Below are 20,000 nucleotides of genomic sequence, written 5' to 3'. Positions count from 1 at the left end.
CGGAAATGTTGACAAAAAAAAAAAATCCTCTTATCAACAAAATGTTCATGATCAATCTCTCCAACCGCTTTACTTCAGGGACCATCTGTTTATGCTTTCAGCTAGCATCAAAAATAACCAACACACACTTTAACCCCGTGTGTGCGTGTGCGTGTTCGTGTGTGTGCGTGTTCGTGTGCGTGTGTGTGTGCGTCTGTGTGTTTCTTCAGAGCGAGGATCGAGCACGGCCTGAAGCTGCAGTCGTCCTACCAGCACCGCCTGATGCCTGATGGGAGACCTGAGATCACCACCTGTCACTCCCGCACCGCCATGACCGTGGACTACATTCTGTTCACACCAGGTACACACACACACACACACACACACACACACACACTCTGTGCATTAGCACCAATATTCACATAACAAGAAAGTTTTGATAAAATGAAGAAATAATCTTTTCTGTTCTTCTTTCCCGTTTCCCTGTTTTCTCCTCTCTGAAAGAATTCATCACTCCTCCGTCACTTCCTGGTGGGTGGGGCCTCCAGCTCCTCGGCAGGCTGTCATTGGTCGGCCAGTCAGAGCTGGAGGAAGTCGACGGCCTCCCGAATCGGCATCACTCGTCCGATCACCTCCCGCTTCTCACCCGCTTCCGCTTACGGCGATGACCCCCGGGGGGAGTGAAGTTCTCGTGTGGTGATACCTCGAGGGTCAGAGACGCCAATAAAAACACAACAAGGGCGTTTAAAGAAGACGAACATGACTCTAAGAAAGACGGCTGGAAAACAGAAGAACGTTTACAGAGCTTTGGGTTGTGGGTTTGTTTCCTGCAGGTCACTTTGAGTAGAAACAAACCTGATCCACTCAAACACTCTGATATCCCCTAAACTCAATATCGAATGTGTTGAATCCACAGGAAGGCCCACAGTGTCGCTCAGGTACTGACATATGGAGACATAAAGAGTTAACGCTCTACTGCAGCTCGTCCCATTTTGTTAATTTCTGAAAGTTTTCATACAAACATTTGACAGCTTTTCAAATATTTGTAATTACTTTGACGTTCCTCCGTTCAGTTTCTGCATCATCTTCTGGAGAGGTGGATCTCATTTCAATCACAAAGTTAACCGTTTGACATGAAGTTGAAGATGAATCTAAAAGTGCACGAGGATATTTCAGTTCTTTATCTGATTGTGACAAACGATTGATCAGTTTCAGGGTATGAAAAAAAAAACACAAGGATTGTTTTACGCCTCGTGTCCACCTGGAGTTTTTTTCCGGTCAGAAAAGCGTTCGGGAGTGTTTGCATGAAGCGCTGAGACGAAAAGCGCTGCGCGTCCGTCCTGTCTCCATGACAACAGTCTGTTGACAAACGGTCGCTGTATGGCCGACACTGCTCCGTTCCTTTTTAGAAAATAGATATATTTGAGATTTGAGTTTTTTCAGCCGATTAGACTCGGAGTAAAGAGGATTTGAGTACAAGACACGATCTGTAGGCGGCAAAACTACGGGGAATATCAAACATTTGGAAAAGAGCGCCGGTGACGTCGACAGCGCCTTTCTGAAAAGTTGAACGATTTTTAACTTGAGCGCTCGGAGCGGCCGCACAAGACAGGGATGAACACTTCTCCAGGTGGCCACTTTCTGCTCTACTCATTGAAAACAAATGAAAAAAAGAACGCTAGGTGGGCCTTACTCTGTTCATGCATTTTATCAAAGGAGCTGCAAACGTTTAACAGATTTTAGAAACAGACTGCACGTAACAACATTTATCCTTTTAAAGCGCGGTCCTCAGCTGGTCTGGCCTCAGGACGCACCACCAACTACTTCACAACAAGCAGAGACTTTACTCTTTTTAGACGTATTTCAACCAATCAGATTTATTTAGTGAAAAAAGAAAGCAGTTTGGACCAAGAAACATGAGACAGAACAAAGAGACGTGTTAAAAAGAAATCGTCTGTTTTCTGTTTTAAAGCTCCTGTGAGCAGTTTTTATCTGGTACTGAAACAGACTGAAATGATTTTGAAGTCTGGATATGAGATACAAAAGCAGATGAGACCATCAGCATGAAGACTGACTGTTTCTATGAAGTTATTTTTAATTGTCTGAAACCCTACGCTGCAGGGTAGGTGTCCAAATGATTTACTGCATGCTGCAGATTTTTTTTTTTTTTACATTTTCAACAGCAAATATTTAATATGACTGATGTATTTGACTGTTGAAAGACAGTAGGATTAAATTATTTAAAGAAAAACCTCTTTGACATGTACAGCCAAACACAGCAAAGAGATAAGAGGTGCACATTTTGTCCACAGGGGGCGCCAAAGTCAACACAAACAAAAGATTCTGTTGAGAACTCAGTTTTGCATGATCGGTTTTCTTGCAGGTTTTTAATCGTTAAAGGGAAACGTTTAAAGTCTTTGTTTAAAGTCTGAACACGATCACCTGGAGTTAAAGTTTTGTTGATGAGGTAAAATGTAGGTAACTAATAAAGAGAGGATGAATGTTCCCGTGAAAAAAATGTTTTAAGTTCAGGTTGAGACTCAAAGAGCAGAACATCCGGATGAGAAATATTTTTCTATCACTGTGTCAGTTTGTAAATAAAGGATTGTGTTTTTAAACCAGCCGGCTGCTTTAATGTTGTCAAAGACATTTATTTAAATCTGTACGTCTACACTGATCAGTATCAAGAGTTAGAATTCATTCATTTTCATTTTAACTTGTTTTTCATTTCAGTTTGATTTAAATCAGTTTTGAATGCTGGTGTGTTTGTTTCTTTTAGAGCCCGACCCATAAGGGATGTTTGTGTCCGATACTGATATCGATATTAGAGAGAGAAAAAATCTGATATTTTTGTCCGATACCTTCGATCTATAGAGATAAATAAAGATATAGAACTACACATTCAGTGTGTTGATCCCTCTAATGCGGTGCACATGTACGTTCATCACCGCTCCACACTCTGCAGAGTGATGATGTTTGTTGTAGTCCATACAGCGCCCTCTGCTGGAGACAGAGAGAACTGCTAGTGTAAAACAATGAAACTCAAATAAAATGCTGTTTGGTGAATAAATCAGGTAATATCGGCGCTTATCTGTGATAAAGTAGCCGATACAGATAGTCACTGGATGTGATAATATCGGCCGATCGGCTTTTTTGTCTCTGTATCGTAAATAGTTCGGTGACGGATATTGAGCAACTTCTTTATGAATACATGTCGTCACCTCGATGTGCTGTGAGGTTAAAAACAGGAACACGAGAATCACCCTGCAGACCTCAGACTCACCACAGAGCATCAAACCAGTTCTTTATTTAGTACTGGTATTTGTGTGAATGCAACACCTGTACAGAAAGGGTTTTGACTGTCACAGTTTATTGTTGTTTTAAATGTTTGTGTTGTCATTGTGTTCAAACTGCATGAACAGTTGGAGCGGCGATTTTAGAGTCTGTTGGGGCCCGAGGATAAAAATCCATTGGGGGCCTCTCCAACCGACGCTTACTTCTTTGTCAGCTCTCAGGGGCCCCCTTCTGGTCTTAGGCCCCCAAGCATTTGCCTGTTGACAAGAAAAATGTATATTTACTTTTTAAAGGTTTGTTTTGGGGTTTTTTATGCCTTCATTCTAGAGAGGATAGAGTCAGAAACCAGAGAGAGAGAGAGAGAGAGCGAGAGAGAGTGTGGGGAATGAAATGCAGGAAAGGAGCCACAGGTCGGACTTGAACCTGGTCAGCCCGCCTCTAGGACCACAGCCTCCGTACATGGGGTGCACAAACTAACCACTAGTTCCTCGTAAAGTAGATCTCTTTGACTCAGCTGCTGGAAACTCATTAAAAAAAGAGTTTTTTTTCTCTCATCTAGAAAAACAGTTTTTTCTCCCGAGTCCTCACCGTGTCCCTCGTTTCTGTTTCACATTATTTCAGTGTTTTTTTTTTTTCCAAAGACCGACGCCTGTTTCTCTCACTCATAAAAAAAACACGAGTTGGCCACTTTCCCCCCGTTTGTTTGTTTGTTTGTTTGTTTGTCTTTGGAGAAAAAGCTGAGTCAGGAGACAGCTGTTCTGCAGGGAGTCTCCGTTAGTCCTCTTCAGTGTGATGGAGGGAGTCGTGTTTGTCTCATGTTCATGAAAAGTCTGATGGTTTGTTTATGTATTTGTAATCAGAAAAATGTAATGCACCATGCATTTCTACATATATGTCTTTATTTTGCCACTGTGTGTGTGTGTGTGTGTGTGTGTGTGTGTGTGTGTGTGTGTGTGTGTGTGACGGTGACAGATGGCTGCAGCAGTTTCCTCACAAACACGGCGTGCTCAGGACGCAGACCTCTTGGTATTCTGAGCATCGCTCTGCACTGCAGCAAGACGCTCCGCTGCTTCTCAACGGGCCTCTGAGACTCCCTGATGTTTGTTCTTATAGCAGCGTCCACCCGGGGTTACACACACACACACACACACACACACACACACACACAGGGAGTCATGTTAATGGAAGATTTAGTGTCACATTATCCAGCTCTCTCTGCAGGATAAGACTTGAAAACTTGACGTAAACATTTGAGTAAAGCTGCAAAATAGTGAAAGAAAACAACAAGTTCTCAGACAAATCAGCTGTTTAACCCTGAATGACATAAAGATACTAAACGCTCTCGTTTTAAAGATGCATCACAAATCTAGCTCTGCCATTAAGTCCAGACTTTGATCGGTAGTTAGAGTCGGAAACCAGGGAGCGAGAGAGAGAGAGAGAGAGAGAGAGTGGGGTTGGATTTGAACCCATGCTGTCAGCTTGGAGGACTGTAGCCTAACATGGGAGTGCATGACCTAACCACTTGGCCACCGGCGCTCCAGTATATATATATATGTACATATCTAAATGGCCAACAGGGTACACTGTGCACAGCCTATACGGTTACAGGAACAGTAACAATAACTTCACTGTATTTTATTGTGAGCAAGTGTTTGCTCTGCTGTCACTAAAACCTTTGTCAGTTCTGAAACAGTAACCATAGTAACTATAAAACTCAGTACTATAATGCGTCTGGGTTGGGGTTTACTGTAGTGCAGCAGAAAAGTTTGAGCTCATCACATTTCTTTGAAAACTCCTCCTGAACCTGCTGAACCCGCTGAGGCTCTGAAGAGAGAGAAATATTGTTATGTGGTAGTTTAGTTAATGACCACTAGATGGCAGCAGAGGGCTTTGTGCTAACCGTAGACTAACCAGGGACGGAGCAGCGAGGGTTTAACTGAACATGAATGTGTCCTAACCTAAGTGAAATAAAACCAGTTTGGAGTTTTAAATGAATCTATTTTAATTCATATCGGCCGACAGAAGCTCAGTCTGTAGGGACTTATTTTACTTTAGACCTTATTGTCATAGACCTTACAGACGTTACTGTCCAAAGAACAAACAGAGTTAGACAACAGTCAAGAGTCCCTACTCTGGCCTGTTCAGCCTTTTCTTTAGGGCCGTTATAACCGCAGGGATCAGGCTCCTCCCGAGGCGAGCCTTCCTGCACCTGCTCTGTACCTCCGTCCTGAGGGGAGTGGGGCGAGGTGAGCCTTCCTGCACCTGCTCTGTACCTCCGTCCTGAGGGGAGTGGGGCGAGGTGAGCCTTCATGCACCTGCTCTGTACCTCCGTCCTGAGGGGAGTGGGACGAGGTGAGCCTTCCTGCACCTGCTCTGTACCTCCATCCTGAGGGGAGTGGGACGAGGTGAGCCTTCCTGCACCTGCTCTGTACCTCCATCCTGAGGGGAGTGGGGCGAGGTGAGCCTTCCTGCACCTGCTCTGTACCTCCGTCCTGAGGGGAGTGGGGCGAGGTGAGCCTTCCTGCACCTGCTCTGTACCTCCGTCCTGAGGGGAGTGGGACGAGGTGAGTGTTCAGTGGGTGTGTGACGTCCTGTTCTATTGAGGTTGCAATGCGTGTGATGGCCCCGTTATTGAGTTCTGTTAGGTTCGGTGTTGGGAACCTGAGGGTCGCCGGTTCAAGTCCCGGTGCGGACCAGAAGTCTAGAAGTTGGTCTGGTAACTGGCGAGGTGCCAGGGCACTTCCTGAACACTGCTGAGGTGCTCTTGAGCAAGGCACCGAACCCCCAACTGCTCTCGTGCGCCCCCTGTGTAGGATCCCCACTCTGATATCTCTACTAGTCCACAGGTGTGTGAGAAGCATGTCTCTCAATAACAGGAGCTTCATCTACTTCAGATTAAAAAGTGACTTTAATGGAAATAGAAAGAGAGAGAGAGAGAAAGAGAGAGAGAGAGAGGGCGAGAAAGAGAAAGAGAGAGAGGGTGAGAAAGAGAGAGAGGGCGAGAGAGAGAAAGAGAGAGAGGGAGAGAGAGAAAGATAAAGCAAGAGAGGGTGAGAGAGAAAGAGAGGGCGAGAGAGAGAAAGAGAGAGAGGGCGAGAAAGAGAGAGAGGGCGAGAGAGAGAAAGAGAGAGAGGGTGAGAAAGAGAGAGAGGGCGAGAGAGAGAAAGAGAGAGAGGGCGAGAGAGGGTGAGAGAGAGAGGGAGAGAGAAAGAGAGAGAGAGAGAAAGAGAGAGAGAGGGAGAGAGAGAGAGAGAAAGAGAGAGAGAGAGAAAGAGAGAGAGGGTGAGAAAGGGAGAGAGGGCGAGAGAGAGAAAGAGAGAGAGAGGGAGAGAGAGAAAGATAAAGCAAGAGAGGGTGAGAGAGAGAGAAAGAGAGGGAGAGAGACAGAGAGAGAGAGAAAGAGAAAGAGAGGGAGAGAGAGACAGAGAGAGAGAGAAAGAGAGAGAGAAAGAGAGAGAGAGGGCGAGAGAGGGTGAGAGAGAGAGAGAGAGAAAGATAAAGCAAGAGAGGGTGAGAGAGAGAGAAAGAGAGGGAGAGAGAGACAGAGAGAGAGAAAGAGAGAGAGAAAGAGAGGGAGAGAGAGACAGAGAGAGAAAGAGAGAGAGGGAGAGAGGGCGAGAGAGAGACAGAGAAAGAGAGAGAGAGGGTGAGAAAGAGAGGGCGAGAGAGAGAAAGAGGGAGAGAGAGCGAGAGACAGAGAGAGAGAGAAAGAGAGAGAGAGAGGGCGAGAGAGAAAGAGAGAGAGAGAGGGCGAGAGAGAGAGAGGGAGAGAAAGAGAGAGAGAGAGGGCGAGAGAGAGAGAGAGGGAGAGAGAGGGTGAGAAAGAGAAAGAGAGAAAGAGAGAGAGAGAGAGAGGGAGAGAGAGAGAGGGCGAGAGAGGGTGAGAAAGAGAAAGAGAGAAAGAGAAAGAGAGAGAGAGGGAGAGAGAGACAGAGAAAGAGAGAGAGAGAGGGCGAGAGAGAGAAAGAGAAAAAGAGCGAGAGCTCTTTGTTTTCGCTCTGTAACAGCATGAGGTAGAACATGAGTTTGTGTATTGATCTCGTCCTGTAGATATGATTTGTAGATTATAAGTGTTTTAAAACACGTTCAATGAGATATTCATGACGAGACTTCAGAGAGATACTCACTGAGTTTTTACAGTTTCTCTTGTTTCTCTGAGATGAAAAACCCAGGTGGGATTCTTTGATTTCACCTTGACAGCCCAGAGAACAGCTTCATCGTCACATCAGAGAGAGAGGGAGACACACACACACACACACACACACACACACACACACACACACACACACACACACACGTGGAGAGAGGTGAGCCTCCGCTGCCTTTCCATCCATAAGCTGCTGCAGAGATGAGAAATGACGGATTATTTCTTCAAATCTGCTGACACACACACACACACACACACACTCTCTCTCTCTCTCGTCTGCAGTGGGATGTAAGCAGATTATTTTATGAGCAGCGGGGGCCGTAGCGTGCTGTCAGAGAACACAGGACTGTCATCCCTCGTGTTTCTCTCGTTTCCTGCAGAAGTCTGATGAAGCTGCTGCAGCCTGATCATCATCAGATTCACGTCACCTCGAGTCTTTTTTCCGATGCACGCTCAGTAGAGCTTTGATCAACGTCTCCTAAACAAACTCAGGACGGAGCAGAGAGAGAGAACGTGTCCGTGAAGAAGTCCTTGTTAAGATTTCCTTTTCTTTGCATCCTCTCTTTAAAACTTCTTCTGACACCTGAAAGTCAAACATCAGAGTTCTTTATTTTAAAACTGGACATCGATCTTCTCTCCTCTTCTCCAGCCTGCATGCTGCATCATCCTGAGCCGTGTGCAGATGACAGTGGAGGAACTGAAACTCCAGCCGCTTAAACAGAGGAAGCAATAAAACGAGCATTGAACTTCCACATTTTGAGGATGCAACAACAGTTAAACCTGACTCTCTGAGGATGAACAACAAACTCCCTAAAAGTAGAAATGATGATTCAAATCTGCTGAAGTTTGAGGTGCAGCTGACTGACACTCTTAACAATATGCTAGATAAAAAGTATGTGTCATCATCATCAGAGAATAAAAGTGCAGAAATGTTCCACCGATGAGTCAAAGCAGAGACACATGTTTAAAAACATAGATCCTTTATTAAAACACATGCTGCTACAGTTGTCCATAAAAACAGCTGCTTTTCAAACCACTGACATCGTCACAGTGGGAGAGTTACAGTAATCATAATAACGACCGGGACACGTCACACCTCCTCCTCCTCCTCGTACTGATTATTGATCTCCACAGGAATACAAAACCACAGGAAGCTGCGTCGGCACCCTTTCTAAATAAGAATCCCATAAATGAAATATGATCAAAATCACTCGGAGGGATTCTCAGTCCAACTTTTTAGGCTCCTGTCAGTCCAGTGAGCTCGCTTTGATCACAGACGCTGGTTGAATGCTGTAACAGCGCCCTCCCCTCCCCTCCCCCTCCCCCCCCAACACACACACACAAATCACGCTGATTTTTTTTGCAACATCAGACTCCAAAGTTTGACCGTCTCTTCCTTCCTAATGTTTGTAACGAGGCAGGAAACAAACAGGCGGAAAGAAGAGAAACAGAACATGATGGAGAAACTTAAAAAAAAGGAGGAGGGGGAGTCATCCAAACAAGTCGACATCTTGAAGTGGAAACCAGACCTCTCCTGTGGTGCGGTGACAGAAACAGATTTGACTGAACCACTGAACTCGAGATGTTTGGATCTGATTAAAGCCGCTCCGCTGAGGCACTGGATGCTTCACGTCCAACATTTTTCACGTCCAGCTGATTTCTCTATTTTGACTCTTTTTCTGCTTGAGGAGCTTTAAATGTTCGGCCGCTGTTTGGGAGGAAAGAAAACTATTTTGTTTTCGTCGTTCATACATATAAAGCTTTTCTTTTGTCCAGGGAAAGATTCTACGGGAGCCTGAAGAGGACATCCATCCACACATTGTATTTAATCCATTTTCCCACATTATGATTCACTTCCTGTTTGTTAGATATCAAAACATGGCTCTCTCGTTAATCTGAGTTGTTTTCTCAAGATCTCCACTTTCTCGTCTTCACAGAATAACTTCTCTCATTATGTTGAGATAACAGAGCTGGTTTCCTCATGATTAAGGGGATATTTTCTATCAACTTCAAAAACCAATTCAGACTGCTGATACTAATGCCTCTGTGATGTTTCACCTTCAATCTGAATGTTGTGGCGTAATTGGGGGACGAATAGAACCGTCCTCTGTGCCGTCTTTGGTAACAGAGGCGTTACAGCTGAGTCAGCGAGGAGCGCAGCGCAGTGTGTGTGTGCATACCCGACTGTGTGTGTATGTGGAGCTCCAGCTGTGCCGCGCTTCTGCAACGTCGAACGCAATGAGACTTCACAGACCGGGACACTAATATGACGCCGTCGCAGAATCAGGGAGAATGCACAAAGACGTGATGACGGCTATTTTTGTTTTTGTAAAGAAGTTGAGAACTCGAGAAGACAATCGGAGATCGTTATCACGGGGAAATGGAGTGAATACATTGCATTGATGCGTGTCCTGTTGTACACTAAAGATCTTTTGGGTTGACTCATCACTCGTCTCGCTCGGTCTTGGTGTTTATAAGAGAGACCGGGAGTTACTGAGATTCAATTATCACGTCATGGCTGCTGATTTGAGTGTGACGAGATTCAAGGTATCCTTCACCTCAAATGTCCAGCGTGTAAAAAGTTCCCTCGTGTGGCTCAATAAAGATCACATTAACAGGAGAGTAGGTTAAGAGCGAACATGATTAGAGAAACGTGGTATCAGCACTTTGGGAACAAATCAAAAGGCCATAAAAACACCTGCTACAAACACCAGATGTTCTTTTTTAAAAACAAATCCTTCTCATTCAGAGTGATCGAGTACAATCAAAGAACCCGAACCCAAACCTTCTGAGCGAACAGATTCAACAAGTCAAACCAGGAACAATCCTGTAAAAAACAAAAAAAAACACAAAGAAGAACACATTCAGTCACAAAAAGCAGCTTCCAGTCGCTACATTGACGTTCAGCGTTTCCTGTTGTTGTTTTTTTGTCGTCTCTGTACGTCCATGTTTCTAAACTGTTGTTTGGTGAAATGTCAAGAGGAGTGTCCGTGTTTGTCTTTTAATCCAGAGAGTCCGTTGTTTTCCGTCTGTTTTGTAAAACGTAGATGTTGAATCTGCTTTTGTGAAGATCCAGAAAACACTCCAACATCATCCAGAACATCTGAACATCTGCGTAAGTCTTTCCTGAAGGAAGAAGTCCAAAGATATGTTTCCACTTCAGAGCGTTAAACTCTTTGTCTGTTCCTCTGTGAGAAACTTTGAGGAAGTCTGAACAATCAAAGCAGCTTTGTGCTTCTCCTGAAAGCTGATGAACACTAAAACCTCCGATTCAGATATGAACACTACGAGCTGGTTGTTTGGTGCCAGAGGTTGAGATGTGAGAGTCAGACCTCTCTCTCTCTCTCTCTCTCTCTCTGGGCTGTGCTATAGTCCACTGCTGGCCAAACATCAGAAACATAGAAAAGAAAAGTCAGTGAGGATGGCTCCGTTTGGATCTACACAGAAGATCTGAGAGTTTCTGAGCGGCTGAAAACTGGACGAGTCGAGCTATCTGATCATTTCTGTCTTTGCAGATTTAAAAAAAATGTGATTTGTTTTTGTGTAGATCGAGCCACAAACAGCCTCCTACTCCATGTTTTGAAGAGTGGAAGACGAGGATTTCTGTGTTTTTTTTTTACCTGCTCTCTAGCAGGGCGTGCATAGCTCACTGTTGGAATCAAAAAGCCGGGATATGATGATGTCTGTAGGGTTTTTCTTTTGTATGTTGGCAACAAACAAACTTGTTCAGTGAGCGTGAAACATTCAAAGAAAAAGAGATGAAACAATCAAAAGACAGAATTCAGAATTCAGAAACAATCCGAGCTCGGACTCCTGAAGTCCTCCGGATTACAACTCATGAGACGAAAACAAGAGAAGAAGAATGAGGCAACATTTACAGACATGTAAGACCCTCTCTGCTCCGTCACATGGGACGTAGAAGTTGCACCAGGCAGGTTTCTTGTTAGCATTCAAAGGTAAGCTAGTGAAACATCCTTGTATGGTTGCTCGCTGTCTTTCTGTGGATCTGTTGGTGCCATTTTAAACTTCCTCCACCGAATCATGAAAGGACCAAGAGCATCAAAACAACAGAGAAGGCTCATCCCTGTCCTGGTTACAGCTTAAGCCGGGCGCACTCTGTATGATTTCAGGCGGATTTAGAAACGATTTTTGAGTCGTAAGATGGTTGGATGATTTTCTGGCATGTTTGATATTTTGGTCGTACACTAGCACGTTGACATTAGAGCGACGAGTCGATTCCCTGACTTACTTCCGGACTCTTTTCCTGATTGTGTCTGCACATAAAGTGACAGACAATGTCCAAAATCACCATGGCAACAGCAGGCATGCCTGTTTAATCTGTCCTCCACCAATCATGAAAGAAACGTCGGCAGGAAATATCAGCTGACCTCCAGCTGACAGGGAATATTTGTTGTGATTTTGCTGAGTGTGAGAGAGAGATGAGAGGCTCTCTCTGCTGTGTGTGTATTTGAGCCGTGCGTTTAAGACAGCTGACATACACTCACATCTATCGACAATTGTGAATGGCCCGTCCTGATTTACCTCGTACAGCTTGAGCTCTCAGGTTGTAGCCTACAGAGTGAGCACATTAATCGCGAGCTGTGGTCGTGCGTCGTAAACGATTCAGTCGTTCAGAGTGAGCTGACATCCCAGCCCGACTTTGATACAGTCACACAGTGTACGCAGGGCTTCAAAAACATCGTTCCAAAAGCACTACCAGAGCCTTCACAGAGAGCCTTTAAGAAGGACGTTTTGTCTTCTGTTTTGATGCAACGGTCACATTTATGTTCGATCATTTCCAGACAAAAACCTGCCTGGTGCAGCTTGGATGGACAGAGATGTAACACCATCTGATTTGACTTCAGTAAAAAAACAAACTTTACTTCAAGGTAATCCTTCAGATGAAAACTAAAGAAGTGGAAAGGTGAAAAAGTTTCATCATCACTTCACTTAAAGTTTGAATTTATGGATGTTATCCAGGAGGGGAGGGGCTCGGCTTTGTTCACTCAAAGACATCTGACTGTATAGTTGTCAGTCTGAAGGCTTCTCCCTGTACACTACATTCTGTGGATGAATCAAACATGAACAAACCTCTGAACTGTGTCTGCGTTCGACAGTGTGAGAAGAACCGATGCTTTGATATGTGATGTTCTTCTCTCTGCGAGTGTTTTTCTCATTTCAAGCTTTAACAACATTTACTGCCTCATCCTTGATATCAGTGTGACGTGAGATCTCGAGCTGTGAGATTCATCGAAGGCCTCAACAGGAGAATCCAAAAAAAACCCACAAAAAAACACAAAAAACACAATCAAATTCAAACTCGATTGGATTTTTTGGACGGTTCCTTTTGATACATGACTCATCCGAGCGTGAAACAGTGCAAACACGAGGGGAACGGATTCTGACAGGTCACTTCAAGGAGCGAGGAGACGTCACACAAACACTCTCGTGGTTTCCCGTCCCTCTTTTAAATCTCCTGCTCAAAAACTGAAACTGTGAAATACATCATGAAAGAACTGTATGACGTTAAACTTCACTGCTTTGATTCTTCAACATAAAGCAGAGCGGATGATTAACCCTCCTGTTACAGAACAATGAAGAAATGAGTCTGTTATATTGTTTAGATCACAACATGACAGGTCTTAATAACACTTTTAAAACTCATTTTGTGACCAATAAAACACCTCAGAGCTCTGATTGGCTGTAAGGCTGCAGTCCGGACATGCTGACAGTATGCACAGAGCCTCTGCCAAATAAATCTGTCTTCAATGGAGCGTTTAGTTCTCACTTAGCCATCGACATCTGTCTCCACTCCCGGTCTGCCTCTCTCTGAGGACTAACCGGCTGCAGCTGAACTCCAGATGTGAGCTCAGCAGGCAGCTGGATGAATGTGTGAAGCTGAGTTTGGCCGAAGCTCTGCTCACCTTCTGCTGGCCCTGTCTCACCACTAAAACCAGTGTTTCCACTGGTTCTCTCACGCATGTTACTACGACTAACGGCAATCACTTTGTAGAGGTTTCGGTAACCACGGTTACAGTTGTCGTGAGTGACCTGTTTTGGCTTTAGAGAAACTGATTTGTGCTCAAACCTGCTCTCTCATCTTCGTCTAGAGCCGGGGGTTCCTAAACTTTCTGAACACTCTGATCGAGACATAGAGGTGTTGATGTGTTTTGTGTCAACAGAGGGAGAAAGAGAGGAGAAGAAGGAGAAGAAGAAGAGGGTGGGGGGACAGGAGGTTTGCCGCAGTGCTCTAATGATCGCCCTCTGATCTCCTGCAGTGAATCCTCTCCTCGTCTCTTTTATCCCTCTGTTCCCTCTCCATCGACTCTCTAAGGCTTTGATTTCCCAGCATACTTTATTGAACGTCCTCTTCTTATTCTAGCCTCGCCCGCTCAAATCGTTCGACTCTACGATGTCTTTGGGGGGGGTCTTTCATTTAAGCACAAACTCAGTTTTTAAATATTGTTTATAATCCTTTTGATCAGGACAGATAGTCTCTTTTTTTAGGCACGACTCGGAGACACTCAGTCTCTGAAGGATTACTGAAAGGTTTGGATAAATCTACTGTCAGGAAACAAAACCTCTCCGCCGTTCATTTCCTCCCGTCAGTCGATTTGATCCGGGTTTAAACTGGTAGAACTTCTTCTGAACTTGAGGGTAAGTTCTAAAGCTACTCAGTTGAAGAGTGTCCGAGCGGCTGTCAGGAACTCTTAGTCCGTTCAGTGACCACCTTTAGGTTTAAAAACCAGACCCACTGTCACATTCTGTCTTGAGTTTCTAACAACTTCTTTCAGTTCCTGCTCACAAAAGCTTTTTTTTTGTTTTTATCATCCACCTGGTGTGAGTAAAATCCAGCCGAGTTTCTCTCCGTGCTGCAGTGACTCCTCTCCTGAAAACACGGGGTGGCAGGTCTTGGATCAGGGTGGATATGAAGGCAGGGTGGATTGAAAGAAGACTGTGAGGTGAAGCAGGAGGATCAGATGCGGATCTGGTATCCGTCGTTCAGAGTGCTGAGCTCCGGAGGTTTCCTCTCCACCGACGCCGGCCTGACAGACACGGAGAGAGAGAGAGAGAGAGAGAGAGAGAGAGAGAGAGAGAGAGAGACAGAGAGAGAGAGAGAGAGACAGAGAGAGAGAGAGAGAGAGAGAGACAGAGAGACAGAGAGAGAGACACAGAGAGAGAGAGAGAGAGAGAGAGAGAGGGTAAACACTCACTGAATACATCTTTAACTTTCTCCACACTAACATAAACTTACATCAATCATTAGGTTGTTAACATATCAGACACTTCGTTTAGCAAAGTTTTCAAACTTCTTCAGGGCTTCTGTTGTCACCAGCGGTTAGCGATGAATGACTTCCAGCCACGTCCTACTTCTCTGTGTGTTTCACTTTTTTTTTTGAGTCCCGATGCAACTTGAGAAGTTAGACTTGAGTTGGAGTTGAGAACACATTTCGAAGAGGAGATTGATGGCTGCAGTTGCACGCAGAAGTCAGTTTAAAAACATGAACGAGAGCTGAATCTAGGGCTGGTTTTAAAATATAGATTTTCCCAATTCAATATTGATTCAGGGGAAATCTCGAGAACAATTTTTTTTCGTTGTAATGCCGCCCCTTTTCCACTGGGGGCGCTGTTAGTGCTGTGAATTCATTCACAGGCACAATTGTGAAACTTTAGATCACACTGTACTTTAATGTTTTATTCTTTGTTTATTAAAGAATAATGCAACGATAAAATACATTTTAGAGTCAGTTAGTTTTAAACAAACACAAACAAGGCTCACATAATTATTTAACAAACATCAGAAGGTACTGTGATGACTTATCTGGTATTCCTGTCATCTGTTTGGATTATTAAATCGATATCGAATCATATTGATCGAATCAGTTTGCAAGGACAACTTTAAAACAGAAGTGTATTTCTGTAATTGGAATTAAATTGTGGAATTCTTTAAATAATGATTTGAAGGGTTGTGTTCAGATATTTCAGTTTAACAAAATGTACAAGAACAAAGTTATCAGACTGTATGAAATTGGCAGTTTTAGTGTGTTTTGTGTGTGTTTTCCTTCTTATTTCTGAGGAAGTGAAGACTGAATTGTCAGATTGTTTTATGTTGGCATGATATTCATTGATTGATTGTAATTGGACAGACCATCCAGACATTTATTGTTTTCTTTTGGAGTAAGGGGGCAGGCAAAACAAGATGTATTCTTCTCCCTGCTCCTTTCCGTACATGGGATAAAGTGTGAATTGTTTTTTTCTTTTTCTGTTGTGTGTTTTGACATGTACGGAACAAATAAAAAAAAAGAAAAATGAATGGAATCGTGACCCAAAGAATTGAAATCGTGAATTGTGAGGTTGTGGACAACACCCAGCTCTAACTGAGTCGTTGTAAGATAATCAACACTGTTTTCAGTTTGTCTCTGTATGATCTAACTGTCCTGAACAAATAAACGATACATAATAATACTAAAATAATAAAAACCAAAAGACCCAAATATCTAACCCCTCTCTGGATAACAGCGCCGTGTCATCGTGGAGGAAAGAGACTTTCAAAGGTTCTGTTGTTTGAAGAGGTCTTTTGGATTATCTGATGGAGCCGAGAGCGTCTGAGTGTATTTTAAGTTTGAACATGACCGTGCTGTGACAATAAAGGCGTTTCAAAGAGAGGAGGGCCCTGGGTTGTTATTGTGCAAAGGAATGTTTACTTGTGTCTAAAAATAACCTCAAAGTGACTTTAACAAATATCATTAGTTTAATATCATTCATGAGTTACAAAACGAGAAGAATCTGACACAAAGGTTTTTATGTTTGTTTTTTTTGGTTTGAGTCAAACATGCAGAAAAAACAGCAACATTCAACTAGAAACAAAAGATGTCATTCAAACCGGATAAAAGAATTAAAGTTAAGATGAAGGGAGAGGATGAGGAGCGTGTTTTTAACTTCACTGTAACTGTACTTCATAACAGACGACTTAAAGATCTCTTAACAGTTTCTAAAACATTCACAAACACACTTACAGATAATTAGACTAAAAACATTCTGAACCCTAAAATATTAGTTTTTAAATCTAACTCGGGTAAGACTGACCTGTCATAAATGTTTTCTAAAGAACAAACTGAATCCACGTTCTATATCTGGAGGGTGAAACATGGTGAGAAAAGTTTGTGTAAAAAGAAAAATGTTTGTCTGCAGAGAAACGTTTGAAGTCTAGAGAAGGAGAGGAGGAGAGAAGGAGAGGAAGAGAGAAGGGGAGGAGGAGAGAAGGGGAGGAGGAGAGGAGGAGAGGAGGAGAGTGAAGAAGTAAAGGGAGAAACAGATTCCACTCTTTCATTTTGCTCAAAGAAGCCAGAAAGACATCCGATTGAATCCTCTGTGATATTTCCTCTCTTCTTTCCCCCCTCCTCTTTTTCATTTTTTATCATCTTCTTCTCTTTCTTCCCTCACTCTTTTATTCATCCTTCCACTTCAGTCATTTCTTAGACTTAAGCTTTCCATCGCTCTCTCTCTCTCTCTCTCCTTCTGACACATCAAGGAAAAGAGTTATTTGTTGAAGCCAATCTGCAGAACCTCCTCTTTTACTCTCTCCATTCCCCATTTCTTCCTGACTTGCTGTTTTCTTCCAGGCCCTCTCCTCTTGTGTCTCTCCTCTTCTCTCCTTCTCTCCTCTCCTCTTCTCTCTCCTCCTCTTGTGTCTCTCCTCTTCTCTCCTTCTCTCCTCTGCTCTTCTCTCTCCTCCTCTTGTGTCTCTCCTCTTCTCTTCTCTCCTCTCCTCCTCTCTTGTCTCTCCTCTCCTTCTCTCCTCTTCTCTCCTCTCCTCCTCTCTTGTCTCTCCTCTCCTTCTCTCCTCTTCTCTCCTCTCCTCCTCTCTTGTCTCTCCTCTCCTTCTCTCCTCTTCTCTCCTCTCTTGTCTCTCCTCTCCTCTACCCTCCTCTCCTCCTCTCTTGTCTCTCCTCTCCTCTACCCTCCTCTCCTTCACCCTCCTCTCCTCCTCTCTTGTCTCTCCTCTCCTCTCCTCCTGTCCTCTCACCTTGTCTCCTTTCCTCCTCTCCTCTCCTCTCGTTTCCTTCGATCACTCTTATGATCTTAAACTTTCTTGCGTTCTTTCATTGTATCTAAGTGAGGAGCTGCTCATTGTTTTCATTCCCTTCACTTCCTGTGCTGTAAAGCAGTTTGTAACGTGCTGCTGAAGCGTGTGGGAGTCGCAGCAGGTTATTACAGCGTGTCTCTGTTGAAGAGGCAGCATCATGTTCAGTGTCTAAGTGCTCTGATGATTACAGTAATAGCTTTTTAAGTACCACGTTCAGCTGCTTTAAAGAGAGGCAGTGTACTGTTTCTGTGAACTGATGACATTAACTTTTATAAAGATTAAAATAACCACGAGTCTGACTGAACCCTGAGGGGAGAAGAGACCACTGAAGCTAATAAAGAAACGTTTTCAATGTTAACGTCTCATTTGACTCAACAGGCATCCAGTCATTTCTCTAACATACTTCCGTTAGGCCCCGGGTCCACCTAGCGGTTTTTCTTTCTGATCGCCAACATCTTTTTTTCACGTGTTTTCAAAGAGGAGAGAGCGTTCGCAGCAGCAGAGAAAAAACGCAGAGCTCAGCGTCTTTTTTCCTTCCTTGAGCGGCCACTCCAAGTTAAAAAAAATCTTTCAGATTCTCAACTTTTCAGAAGGTTGCTGTTGATGCACTGGCGCTCTTTTTAAAATATATAATTTTTCCCATATTTTTTGTCTCCTACAGATCGTGCCCTGGACCCCCATCCTCCTCGCTCCGTGTTCAGACAGTATCCTCCGTTTGAAGCTCATGGTGAAGGGAAAAAAAAAAAGATCTCAAATATAAAACATCCAGAGAACAACAGAGCATAGTCGGTCATACAGAGACGGTTGTCATAGAGACAAGACGCACGTGCAGCACAAGCGCTTCATCCAATCGCTCCAGAGCGCACAGCCAGCACTTTTTTTCCCCAGGTGGACACAAGGGCTGCTTTCACCTCGTCACTGAACCGGATCATAAAGAATCATCCTCTGAAGGACATTCAGAGGATGATTACTGATGACAGGAAGTGAGATTATGAAAAACTACCAGGCTCAAGTTGACCTGAAGGTTAACCACCGAGTAGATCAGACTGGATTTACAGGATTTCATTTCACATATTTATGAACGTGTGAAAAAGAAAAAAAAGACAAACTAATGTGTTCACTTTTCCTCCTGTGACAGTTCAAGGTGGACATAATAAATCTGATTTGATTTCTTTATTTACTGTAATATGTTAAAATGAGTTTAAGCAAATTATAATGTGAATTTAAATACGCTAAAGTATGAGATTACATGAGGAGCACATTATTGTTTGTATATTAAAGCAACAACTTCGATTGTCTCTTAATTCATAAATAAACAAGTATTCTCTGAGTTTATTATTTTGTGTTCAAAATGTATAAAAAATTTGAACGACAGAAATACAATTCCATCACTGTTTGAAACGTTAGAGGGATAAATGAGGATGACACAGAAAATCAAAGAATTTCCAATAACTGAAACAAAAAATAACATCTAAAAATAGTGTTCTATTTTCTATCTGACGGACTTTAGGATCGACCACGATGACATGTTTAGATACAGTACAAATGATATGAAACGATATGTTAGGAAACGGGGTTTGGGGTTTTTGTGATTTTGGTGTGTTGACTGATCTTGTAACCGGCTCAGATGTACATAATTTAAACTCCTCACGGGAAAGGTCACCACAGTGCCACGTCAAATGGCAACAGCGGGAAGATGCTAATTCTGGTGCAGCGCGCGCGCGTGTGTGTGTGTGTGTGTTTGTGGTGACGCTGCAGTACGGCTGGTCTGCAGCTGTTGTCGGATTGTGTTACATCCCACCACACAGCTGACAGACACACACACACACACACACACAAACACACTCAGCGTCCTGCATGTGTGTGTGTGTGTGTGTGTGTGTGTGTGAAAAGTTTCCCTGCCATTGAAGCGGAGTGTTGAGTCACCCTGTTTTGAAGAGCTGCTGCTCACTCTGAAAGAATCTCCTGCACCTGGTCTTTAACTGAAGGTTCAACACACTGTCTCGTCCGGCCCGGTGGAGATGGAAGGTATTACTTTTGTTAGATTATACGACTCAATTTATCCTTTTTACTAGTTTGACACGGCTTCAAAGCAAGGAGACAGTTTCATAAAGGTGTGTGAACATGTGTCTATTAAGACTAACTGTAATTTCAGGAATTAGTACTCTATAATCGATTAAAAAGATCCAGTTGTTCTAAAAATGTTTGGACCACATTACTGCCAAATGAAAGAGCAGCTCCCACAGATTCAAACAAGACCTTGTGTGGTATTGTAATAGAGTGTGTGGTGAAGAGAGAGCAAAGAAACTTAAAATGTTCAGATTTCTCAATGGGGTTTGGTGCTGTACGTTCCTCTTTTTCATTCTGTGTGTGGATGAGTGTTTTCTCGCTGAATCAGAGGCCTGACATCCTTCCTCTAAGTCAGACAGAGGAAGGCACTCTGTTGCTGAGTGTCAGGGGTACACACACACACACACACACACACACACACAC

The 20,000-nt window shown here is 43.6% G+C and overlaps 2 protein-coding genes across 6 annotated transcripts in view; one reads left to right on the top strand and one right to left on the bottom strand.

Moving 5' to 3' along the window:
- The window catches only part of angel2 (angel homolog 2 (Drosophila)), a 10,048-nt gene extending 7,913 nt beyond the window's left edge, over nucleotides 1-2,135 (top strand). For all 3 annotated transcript variants that reach the window (XM_061051506.1, XM_061051505.1, XM_061051504.1), the window contains exons 8-9: nucleotides 210-340; nucleotides 484-2,135. In XM_061051506.1, coding sequence (XP_060907489.1) covers nucleotides 210-340; nucleotides 484-647 — 295 coding nt within the window. In that variant the 3' untranslated portion in view covers nucleotides 648-2,135. The remainder of the gene's footprint in view (nucleotides 1-209; nucleotides 341-483) is intronic.
- Nucleotides 2,136-10,275: 8,140 nt separating this feature from the next.
- vash2 (vasohibin 2) overlaps nucleotides 10,276-20,000 on the bottom strand; it is a 40,372-nt gene continuing 30,647 nt past the window's right edge. The window contains exons 9-10 of one of the 3 annotated variants that reach the window (XR_009674994.1): nucleotides 13,094-14,466; nucleotides 10,276-12,936 (exon numbers count right to left, since the gene is read on the bottom strand). Coding sequence is in view for 1 of the 3 variants with exons in the window: in XM_061051540.1 (XP_060907523.1) it covers nucleotides 14,397-14,466 (70 nt within the window). In the remaining 2 variants the exon portion in view is untranslated. Of the gene's footprint in view, nucleotides 12,937-13,004; nucleotides 14,467-19,086 lie in introns of those variants that run through there. The other 2 variants (XM_061051540.1, XM_061051541.1) reach the window with 2 other exon arrangements.

Source organism: Labrus mixtus, chromosome 12, assembly GCF_963584025.1.
Source record: "Labrus mixtus chromosome 12, fLabMix1.1, whole genome shotgun sequence".
Lineage (NCBI taxonomy): Eukaryota > Metazoa > Chordata > Actinopteri > Labriformes > Labridae > Labrus > Labrus mixtus.
This window is presented reverse-complemented; position numbering and strand designations above follow the sequence as displayed.